The following is an 11,108-nucleotide window of genomic DNA, read 5'->3' as shown; positions in this document are numbered from 1 at the left end:
GCCACTGCATGCAAAACAATTCTTGATGGGGTACAATTAAACAGCTACTCATAATTCAGAAGCATGTAACAACTAATCTGTGCTGAAGGTCCAAATGGGTAAAGATATCCCACAAGGCTAGGGAGTTATAAATAGATTACTCTGTTAGTTTTTAAGTAGGGATGACCTAGTGAGTAGAAGGTGTAGGTATAAAGATCATATTACCCAATGTCTGAGGGGCTGCACACAGGTTCAGAGGAGAGGTAGCTTTGGTCATGTTCTAGTCCTGTCCCCTTCATTTGAGTGCACAACGTAAACCAATCTTAAAAAGCATGGAAATATTTTGATGTGACACTTCAGTTCGTTTGATCTTGACTCCGAAAAAGTATTTAAAAAGCAGGACAGAAAGGAGGGATGTACAACATCAGTGAGGTATTACTCTTAGAGTTGAGACTGAGACTGATGTCAAATGGCAGATGTAATACTGCCTGTGAAAAGCAAGATTCAGGTGTACACAATATTTTGAAAAGATGTCCTTCGTGGGTTTTTTTTTTTAACATTGACAAAGACTACACAAAGCTTCCAAATATTAAATGAGTCATAGTAATGTGAATGATGGCTTATGAGTCATAGCAATGTGAATGATTGATTGCTTATGAGTCATGGTAATCTAAATGATGTTTTATGAAAATCTATTCCTAATTCATGTCTTGTTTCGGTTAGAAACAGATTTTTGTCTGCCAACTTCCTACAGATAGAGAGAAGAAATAATGAGTCATATGGAAGGAAATCTGCACCCAGTAGTTCACTCATACCTTTTCAAATCACATTTTTAATTTTCAAAATTATATGGTGGTGAAACATCAAATGCATAAAATACAAGTGAAACAACTGAGAAAAGTGAAGCTTTTGAAACAGCTTATGAAATGAGGAGTTGAAACATTGTCTTCTATATAGTTCTACAACTCCTGAGCAATAAAGCAAAAAAAAATCAATTTTCTTAACTTTGAGTAAGCCCTAAAATACTTTTGTTTTGCCTTAAGGTTGAGATATTTTAGGCGCTTCTCATACACTATAGGTAACAGCCTTTTTTTAATCAGACTTGTTCATTTTCCGCATATATAAACATACCGTATCCGTGAAACCAACTTACTCTGGATGTGTTCACATGGGCTTTCCCCCAAAACATTTTTGTAGATATTGCACTGTGATGGAGACCTTCACTTAGCAAGGTTAACAGTGCTCTGGCTGCTATGCCGGGGAGCTGGCTCTTAGGTCTGGTGGTCAGAGCTCACGTTTACCTCCTGTCAGCCCTGGGTTTCAAGTCCCAGGTAGGGCGGCTACCTTCAGGCTTTGTTACATGCACCATAATTTGTTTCTCCTTTTTGGAATATGTGTCGTTGCACATTTGAGGGTAAAAAGGTCACTTTAAGTTGCATCGTATATGTTTTTATCTACCTGACATCAGAATGGTTGGGACTTTTGAACAGAGGTCCTGTTTATGACTAGCCCTTGGCATTGGTTCCAACTGCCAGGTGTGCTGCATAGCACTGAAAATCAGCGTTTAAGCAGGAAGTTTGTTCTGCTAATGGACTTTCATGCCTTAACACTTCCACATTATAGCTGTTTATTTTTGGCACCTTTTTTATGATGATAAGAAGAATTACATGGTCGTTACAAACCAGTGGGAAGTTACATTAGAATCACTGTTATTTTTTACTGTCTCACTGATGTGCCTCCAATGACAGATAAAGCACACAGCAAGCAACAAACAACCAGTAACATGACCAGAAATCTATAATACTTATGTGTTATTTGGAAAGCTTTCCTACCCTTTAAACCTTTAACAATTCTTAGAGAATTATCTAATTATACTTTGTCAGATGTGATAGTCATCCAAAATAAAACAAATTACTTTGTGGTTGTTAAACTGCTGTTTGGTCTCAGTGGTTCATAGTGTTATTCTTGAGACTGACCTTTGACAATCCATTTTGCTAAAAGAGTGTCAGGCTATGTATAATGGCACATATGACAATCCATGATTTAATCACTATTAAATGCTGACTTTGTGGAATGAAAATGTGTCATTGGCTTATGGTTTCACAGAGATGCTTGAGACAGGTAGGATAAATCCACTGTACTAGTCTGTCTGGGAAAAGAGCACCTAACGTGTATCAACAAGGTAGCGCATGTGTTTACATTACACAGAGGCACTGCTGTGATGTCTGTGGGCCAGAGTCCATAACGGTATGAACTCTACTATGTGCTTGACAGCAAGTGAAGACTGTGTACTTTGAGTTGTCAAGTGGTCATGTCATTTACAAACCTGTGGTTTGCGAAAGCATGAAACTGCAGTTGCGCTAATGTAGCATTTTTAACAGTTGTTCACTGCTAAGGCAAGCACCATTTGTTTAAGACGAAACAACCAGCAACATCCTGATCCTCACCAGCTGATGATATTATTATAATTATTCAAAATCTGATATAACAGTCAGTTCTAAAATGATTTCTGTCCCACAGGTTTACGAAGATCTTTGGTACACAACCGGAGGGAAAAGATCTGCGCGCATTCGTGTTCCATTTGCGTAAAAGCGCCCGTCAGGTTCCGTTCATGTCTTGTGGAAAGCTGGTGTCTCGTACGGAGGCACACAGCGATACAGCAGCGTGTAGTTTCGTCCGTCATTGTTATCCCAAGATTCGCCATGGTCGGCCCTTAGGTACACAGCAAAATGGACAGATGAACTCGGTTCTAGAAATGGAGGCGTGTACATTGTGAAGGAGAACCTCTCGCCAGCGATGTCCTCCGCTGACACCGGAATCGCTTGCGCATCTACAAAAGACAGCCAGTCGTTGAATGTGTATCTCACTCCTACTTCTTTCTTCCGACTGTCCGCAGACATCACGCGTATCAGTCCACGCACATCAAAATGAGTGACTGTAACTTTCTCCAAAGCAACCTGACAGCGTTTTACGCGCGCTTCGAAGTCGGCGGAATCCACGGGCGTCTTGAACGTGGGCACGAAGCGGTCCGTTGTCAGAGTGGATTTAAAGTTGACGCACAGCTCGCCGAAAAGTTCGCGGTCCGGTTGCGGTGGGAAGCTTTGTAGCCTGGTGAACACCTTCGAGGGAATCTCAGGATCTTCGTTGGTGCTGAAGTGCTTTACGCTCGCCAGGTTTAAGCCGAGTGCATCGGCAAACTTCACTCGTTTTCTGCAGCTCTGAGAGATCTCGTTTAACAGGCTCGCCTGCTCCGGGTAAGCTGGTAAAGATTTAGCCCTTCGCCTGTCTCGCAGATAAACATCCTCGGGGGCGAAGTCGTAATCTTTGGGGTCCACGCCGTTTTCCTGAGCGTCTGACACTGGTTGTGGATCACGCAAAACAGATAACGACATATTGGTTGGTTTACGCCGTCGCCTCCGGAATCAGCTAATTGAGCTGACTTAGGAGTTTAGTTTTCTAGTGGAAAGTCTGACATTGGCTTTGGTCACGCCCACGTTCCTGAGCCAGGGGGCCACAGGGCCCCTGTTGTTTATCTGCATCGCTGCGCGTCACGGAAACGAAATCGATCTCCTGAAATCGATCAGAACTAATGGATCATATGCCACATCCTGTCACTGAAAATTAATACCAGCAATAAACATCCTCTGTAAACCATTAAATGGATTCCGCAAACGTTAGGCTTCGCTAAGTGCCGATGTGTGGCTTTTGTTAGAATAGAACGTATGCGAAATCACATATGATCAATACAGAGGTTCAAAATCAATCACAAAGACAAGATTTTGAATTTATCCGGCAACGTCCTTCTGGTTGTCTGTGTAATTATGGAGGAAGTAAAACTTTTAAATAGCCTACAGATACTAAACATCTATCTTGCTGTAGGCTTATGTGTAGTGTCGTTTAATGTAAAAATAAATGTAGGTGGCAATCTTATAATAAAACCTTTATCTAGTCAACCAAAATATTAAACATGCAAAACGACTGTTTTAACAATCATCATCAGATATTGTGAAATAAGCCATCAGACTCAGATACTATACCTGCCGCCCGTGTTGTTCACGTGTTCTGTAAGCATCAGAATTGAGCGACCTTTCAGGGACTGCAGTTAAAAGACATTACCAGGCATTATCTGTTCGAGTAACTTATATTTAGCTAGCGTTAGCTGTCCAGGTCATTTAAGAGATGTCAACTCCGCTCTTGGGGCCCAACTGCCCTGCACAGGCTCAGGTTTTCCCTGCTATGGTACAACTTAGAAAGGATTCGAGAATTAGCGCTTTAGTTAGCCAATCAGTGCATGGAGAATCTGAAACAGGGCAGGTCGGAGTGACCCCAGCCCTGAACTTGAAAATCTCTGCCTAAGACATTTTAAAGATTATCAGTTCGCAAAAGGCAGTTCACATATGTTTTACTTCATCTTGGCATTGTTTTATAGCCATGTTTTCACTTTCTTGCATTATTTTTTGCATTATAGTCAGAGAATGGAAAAATCTTTTCTTTTTTTTCCCCAGTGGTTTTCAGGACTTTTGTGAATAGCATTTGAGGGATTATAAAGCGTCGGCCATTTTTTCAGGTCATTTTAACAATACCCGAAAAGGGGATTTTAAGGTTGTCAGAAGGCAGAAATGAGAAGCTGTATTAGAAAAATGTCAGTTTGTAACTGGGTAGAAAGCAGATTTATAGGCATTAAAAACCTATATTAACTAAGTAAGGCTAAACAAAGGGAAATATTTAATCAGAAACATCAAAGTTCTCTTAAACTCAAGTCATGAAATCCAATTTAAGCCCATTTGTAATTAAATAAATATAACATAGGTAGTTAGCTCACTCAGTGATTCAGAGTCAAGCATGGCATCACAGCACAAATGAAGTGGTTGTTGGAACAATCCCAACATCCATGAGTCGGTTACTAATGATGTCCTTCTTCTGTTATTTTTGGACTTGAATTTCAGGTATGTCTATTCACTTAGCATCTACAAAGCTTTCTGGCTAAAGACCACCTATTGATATAAAAGGTACTTTTGTGATGATAGAAGATGGCATATTATTTTGAAATAAGAGCTACAGTGGTATTTCAGTAACTGGACAGGGTGATTGTTTTTTCTACCATGAATGTTCATGTGCTTTTACACATACAGTCGTATTATTTAACGCTGGTAAATATGAGCTGGGTGACCTGCCAGTGTTCTTTACAGCCTGCTCGTGGAATACGTGTTCTGTGTTATGCAAGTTTTTTTTTTTTTTTTTTCACTTCCTCCCTGGATCAGTGCCATATGTAATGAGAATAATTACAGTAATACACTGATAGGGTGTGTGTATTGATTGCTGACATATATTTGGTAGGCTTTTTTTTTTTTTTGTCTCTTCCTAAGGAGGAAGCCGCAGGAATCCAAGTCTTTGTTCACCTTTTGCATATGAGCAATAAAAGTCAAGGGTGCTCAACTCTGGTCCAGGAGGGCAACAACTCAGCAGGTTGGTGGTTTCCTGCTCTAACACAACCACTAAATTTGGTAATGACTTAAATCAGGTTGGATTTGGTAGAGAAATCATACACTGGGCTCAAGCCCTCCAGGACTGGAGCCAGGCACCCCTTATTACAGCAATGAATGCCAAGATCATTTAGCAGCCACAAGATGGCAGTATTATCACAGGTTTGGTGCACATAGACATCGAATTTTAATTACTCAAGAGTTGCTCAAAGCTCTACACTTGGTAAATCTATTAGCATGTAGGTCAACTATTATGGGGAAAAGGCACAGGTGAGCATCTAACATTTGCATCACTATTTTACAAAATGTTTGTTAAACACCGAAATTGTCAAAGAACATGTGACTACACAGTTTCACGTAATCTGTTTATTAATAGTACATAATCCATTATGTAACGTGATTAATCCAAGATGTGTAACTAATAGACTGCATTTACCTCAGTCAAGGAACTCTGTTAATTTTTAAAAGAATTTCAGATATTAGGCCTCCAATCTCAAATGACAACACCCTCAACAAGGTGCACACCCCAGCCAAAGAACTTGTATGATTTGTACATCAACCATGGGTGAGCCTAGGGACTCCATGGTGTTGCTTTTGATTGAAGTTTTAATATTGCAACAGTAGCCATGTGCAAGCATGTACTGCATGTATGATGCTCACTTTTTTAAAGAATAACTCAGATCATCTTGCTTATTATGATGTACTAGTCATGTCCTCCTCTTGTCAGATCCTCTGAACAGGTAACAGCAAATGACTTGACTTGCATTCAGTGGATTAGCATGGAATGTTTGAGCACCTTGTAGAATTGTAAACCCACACGGTTATTCACATCAGACCTGATTCGAATCAGTAGGTTATGTGAAGGACCAGGAAAGACAAGAATACGAAATGAATCAGGTTTCCAGGTCTGAACTAACAAAAACTGCAGCATGCATTGCAGTGCCACATCAAAAAAAACTGTCCAGTTCCTGCAATGGTATTTCAGTGCCAATTGCTGTATATCAGAACGCATGTGTATGTGCGTGTATGTTTGAAGGTTTTTCTCTCATGAATGGCAGTGTAAGCCTATGTCTGAAATCAAAGCCTAGGGCATGTGAGATTCTTGACCAATGGTGCTTTTCCAAATGGATTTGCATGATTCACACCCTCCAGAATCAGAGATCCACTTTTTGTAAGAACTGGTATCTGTTGAGTCTGCAATAACTACTACATTATTTTTGCACAATGACAAATTCATACAGTAATGAAACATTTTTATACATTTATGTTTTGTGTACATTCAAAATACACTTTGCAGGTGCATATATCAACATATTTGTGAGAGGTTTAAAATATCAATATTCAGATTCTGTGGGTTAGATGGGAGACATACATCATGACAAATTAAAACACAAACTCAAAAAACCTTCATTAATCATAATATTTTTGACCAGTGAAAACAAACCCTGAAATGATTTATGAGTGTTATAGTTCAGCATGTTCAGAAAATTCTGGTATATATGGGTCAGACCAAGAGCCAACAGTTCAGAGAGTTGGAATGTCAGTCACGCCTCTTCAGCTGTATATATACGGTACATCAATGTGACGATTGCCGCAGCAAGGACCGGGATCAACCAGTTGGACCATGAGCTTTACCAAGAGGCCAAACAGAAACACAGAACTGTGATTGTGGACTTACAATGGTAATGGAAGAAATATAATCTTTTCAAGGCATGACTACCAGTTTCTTTAGGAAACTGAGACACATGCCCTACTGAGGTTTACAGTCAGCAGCTCAGAAACATATATATAGAGAGACAATGAATAGGTGTAATTTGTCGCATAAGAGGAAAATCACAGAGTGAGTTTTAGTAGAGGGTATTTAAAGTATTCAGAAGTTCTCTATCAAAAGCTCAAAAGGACAATACTTTTTGGCTTACCTTGAGGATTCTTGAACAGTTGTGACAAGTGCTTCCTAAAAAGTTGAAAAAAAATATTATATTAGAGAAGACTGTAACAGCAAAAATACACTTTAATGGTTTAGTAAGACCAATCTGAACAATGTTTGTACAATATGGAAAAAAGGGAATAAAATAAGCCACGTACCGGTGGTTTGGCAATCTTATGCCTGTCTTCCTAAAAAGAGACAGTGAGCGAGTGAGTGAGAAAGTGTGTGCATGTAGGAGAGTGCCACTGACAGATATAGTCAATGCCATTTGTCAGAAAGTGTCATTGTCTGCCTTACAGATGATGTAGTATGTGTTCCAAATAAGTGCTCTTAAAAGAGAACCATCTGCATGACGTTGTGTATATATAACCCTTAGATCTGTGATAATTCTGTTGCCATTTATTCAGCCCAATTAAAACCTTATATCTATTCATCTATAAGCCCATGCGGTATTTGCACATTTACTTTGGACCACATGATTCAGTCTCCCACCAGTATCATCTTATTGTGATACTAACAAAACAAGAGTCACTTACTGGGTGGAGCTCTCCTATGAGGAAGCTTTTGGACATATCCCTTGCATCTGTAGAGTGGCCTACGTCCTCAAAGCTCTCTGTAGCATCACCGCCTGCCTGTTCTCTGAGCACCTCCTCTCCACCTGGGTGCTGGAGAGCCAATCATTCACTCATTTCAGATTCCCACTGCCTACCAATAGGGTATAACAAGTTCTGGATGCCCTGGTGATATTATGATCATCATCATCATCATCATCATCACCACCACCACCATCATCATTATAATAATATTAATAATAATCATAAAAAGATTATTACTACTACCCCCCCCAAATGTTTATTCCTTTTACAAATAGTATTTATAGAAGGGGGGGACGAAAAAAAACGAAAAAAAGACACCACCACACACACTCTCACAAAGTGTTGCCAAAAACTTAACTGGAACCAGGAACTATGATATTACAGTCAGTCTTATTTTGCACTCAAGTTCTAAAAAAAAAAAAAAAACCTGCTGAATCATTGTGCATCAGGTATTTAACGCTTCAGCAGATTTAAACATGGCATCTTGCTGTCTTATTACGGTAATATGTCTCATATTTAAAAATGACGAATTTAGTACGTGAACTTTTAAACTGTTACACTTGCACAGGACTTTGCTTTATCCTAACTGGAGTCGAACAGACTGTCCTGTTACCAGCCAACACGCAGTTAAAAGGAGAAGTGCTCTGGCTTGGTTAATACGTACTCTAACGCACGCAGAAGCGACCATCCTGAACAAACGCCGGCATGAACTGAAATAACTTTGCCACTAAAGGGACATCTGGAGTTCTTGCGGTTTACTAATTAACAAAATCCCTAGAGCTTAAGAGCTCACTACTATCCTAAGGACTGTCTCCTATCAAATATCTTGGAATCTGAAGTAAAGCGCAGTTAGCGATACAAGACTTACACATTTTATCGGCGAGTCTAACTTGTAGGTGTGCCAGCGAGAGCTGAGATATCCATTCCCATTGAAACAGGATCCGAAGCTAACCTACATTATTAAAACAGGGCCCGGTACTGCACCACTGCCCTTACGGCCTACTGCCGTACACAGCAGGGAGTTCCGACATGCGACATTGGTTTGTTTTCATTTGGTGTATGCTTCAAAAAATGTGATAACCAAGTGGGAGACAAGCCAAAAGCACCAAGGCAAGAAACGTCCACAACACGTAAGCTAACCCACCTCCTCGAGAAACTTTGTCACGTCGTAGACTTTGTGGTTGATTATTATCCACGTCGACTTGGAAGAGTTACGTTCCTCAACTTCCGACAGTCGATAGTACTTCATCGGCTTTCCGTCTGATCCCTGTTTGTCCATTGTTCGTTCCGTCTGCCACTCGTAAGGATTCAAAGTTTGCACAAAGTCACAAACTCCAACTGCACAACTGTAGCTGCTGGCACGGCCGAGGTCGTCCTACACGCGTCTTATCCCCCTCATTGGGTAACAGCGTGTCACGGGCTTCCGTGGTTGGGCTCTAATTGGACTCTTGTCACATCAGTCACACTAGCGAAGGCTCCCAAACCACTGGACTAAAGTTCAGAAACATGTCTCAGAGCATCCAGATTCAAATAGTCTCCTACTGTGGCTACATACATGCAAAACGTAAATCTAGTTCATTTATTTTTTCATTTTTATTTTTTGATTATTAAATTATTAAAACGATTAATCTATGTATGTTACGTATTGTTATTATATTCACCACAAACATTTCATGCATTTGATTAATACAAAACCTCATCTAAACCTCATCATCTAATTAGCCCGTGCTGTGTGTAATTTTGGTGGGTCTTTATTCACATTTTGTAATTCCAGATGCATAATTTGCATATTTATGATTTCATCTTTGGTTAGCCTGTTAGATTCCAAACTTTGTAAATGACATCGTATGATTCATAGTTTTTATGGTGACTACTCTGTCTTTATGTGGCCTGTAAGTTAGTTATATTTATTCATCCCGTTTACACATTTTCAAAGTATAATAATTTTGCTGCCTAATATTGCTGAATTGTGAACAGTGTTGCAAGTAGAGCAGTCCCATTTGGGGCAATGAGGGTTAAGTGCCTTGCCCTACAGCATAATGACAGAATCTTCGAATTTAGCATCCTAGCACTAACAACCTTCTGGTTCAGTTCATCCCCAAACCTAGCCATTCTATGCTCTGCTGCCCAGTACATTACTTTCTGGAGGCCCAGTTGTTCCACTCAATTATCAATTGATTAGTTAATTAGTAATCAATCAAGCAGTGTACAAGTTAATGGAAAGGTAAAGCAGATGAGTGCACAATTTGATAATTTTTTTTAAAAGTACAAAAGAGATGAAAAAATAACACTAATCATTTGTGAAATTAAAATGATAAATGGCAAATATATGGATCACATGAAAACCAAGTGATTGACAATTACATTTTTATTTGTTCATTGCTTTCTCTATACCACTCTTATTATCAATATATTGAATGTATTAACAGCACCAGCAGCTAGCTATATAGCAAACACCAGCCAGATGTCAAAAATTCAATTGTCTTATTTTTTGTACCTGTCTTCAGAACGGTCTGACTTAGATAACTAATCTTTATGTTGTATCCATGCAGCCAGCCAGCTTTCATATGGTTTTTCTCAAAAACAATTCCACCCCACCCTCTACCCCATACAGAGCCACTTTTACAAAACATACACTGCAATATCACATTTTGAAATGTTTGGTTCTTGCCTTTTAAGTTTGCCCTGTAAATGAGGCCTGCATTAAATTCAAAGGAGAAAAGGAAGGGGGACAGGGGATTATTAAATTGGTGATTCATTAATATGCTGCTTTATCTATTATCAATTGGAATACTTATGAATTGATGAGTGATATGCAAACTTAAAGTCAGTTGATTACTGGACGAAAGCAGCAGGTCTCCAAACTCAACTGTTAGGTAGACATTTGTGAGCAATATTAAAGATGAGAGAGAGAGAGAGAGAGAGAGAGAGAGAGAGAGAGAGAGAGAGAGAGAGAGAGAGAGAGAGAGAGAGAGAGAGAGAGAGAGAGAGAGAGAGAGAGAGAGAGAGAGAGAGAGAGAGAGAGAGAGAGAGAGAGAGAGAGAGAGAGAGAGAGAGAGAGAGAGAGACCAAACAACCGCACGCGATCTGTAAACCATTCGCGCGTGTCATTGTCTCAGGGTA

At 39.7% G+C, this 11,108-nt stretch overlaps 2 protein-coding genes across 3 annotated transcripts; both read right to left on the bottom strand.

The window, feature by feature from the left end:
• Nucleotides 1-1,893: 1,893 nt before the first annotated feature.
• ppp1r3g (protein phosphatase 1 regulatory subunit 3G) lies at nucleotides 1,894-5,321 on the bottom strand. The gene has a single exon (XM_081695721.1). The coding sequence runs from the start codon at nucleotides 3,369-3,371 to the stop codon at nucleotides 2,589-2,591; it is 783 nt and encodes a 260-aa protein (XP_081551847.1). The 5' UTR covers nucleotides 3,372-5,321; the 3' UTR covers nucleotides 1,894-2,588.
• Nucleotides 5,322-5,813: 492 nt separating this feature from the next.
• On the bottom strand, nucleotides 5,814-9,375 carry cyb5a (cytochrome b5 type A (microsomal)). Of its 2 annotated transcripts, XM_027013308.3 has the most exons (5): nucleotides 9,130-9,373; nucleotides 7,926-8,054; nucleotides 7,548-7,577; nucleotides 7,382-7,416; nucleotides 5,814-7,091 (listed from the first exon to the last, which is right to left on the bottom strand). In XM_027013308.3, exons 1-5 carry the CDS (start codon nucleotides 9,262-9,264, stop codon nucleotides 7,007-7,009), a joined length of 414 nt encoding a protein of 137 aa, XP_026869109.3. In that variant the 5' UTR covers nucleotides 9,265-9,373; the 3' UTR covers nucleotides 5,814-7,006. The 2 variants fall into 2 exon arrangements, with proteins under 2 accessions (XP_026869109.3, XP_081551848.1); XM_081695722.1 differs by lacking the exon at nucleotides 7,548-7,577 and having other exon boundaries at nucleotides 9,130-9,375.
• Nucleotides 9,376-11,108: the final 1,733 nt, after the last annotated feature.

This window comes from Electrophorus electricus, chromosome 14 (genome assembly GCF_041902795.1).
Source record: "Electrophorus electricus isolate QZ-2024a chromosome 14, ASM4190279v1, whole genome shotgun sequence".
Lineage (NCBI taxonomy): Eukaryota > Metazoa > Chordata > Actinopteri > Gymnotiformes > Gymnotidae > Electrophorus > Electrophorus electricus.
Note: the sequence above shows the minus strand (reverse complement) of the source record. Positions and strands in the feature narration are given on the sequence as shown.

Coding starts and splice junctions, on each gene's coding strand:
- ppp1r3g (XM_081695721.1), bottom strand. CDS start 3,371: ATGTCGTTATCTGTTTTGCGTGATCCACAACCAGTGTCAGACGCTCAG.
- cyb5a (XM_027013308.3), bottom strand. CDS start 9,264: ATGGACAAACAGGGATCAGACGGAAAGCCGATGAAGTACTATCGACTG. Junction 7,578..7,925: donor TCATAGGAGAGCTCCACCCA/GTAAGTGACTCT, acceptor GTCTCTTTTTAG/GAAGACAGGCATAAGATTGC. Junction 7,092..7,381: donor ACTGTTCAAGAATCCTCAAG/GTAAGCCAAAAA, acceptor CTCTTGGTAAAG/CTCATGGTCCAACTGGTTGA.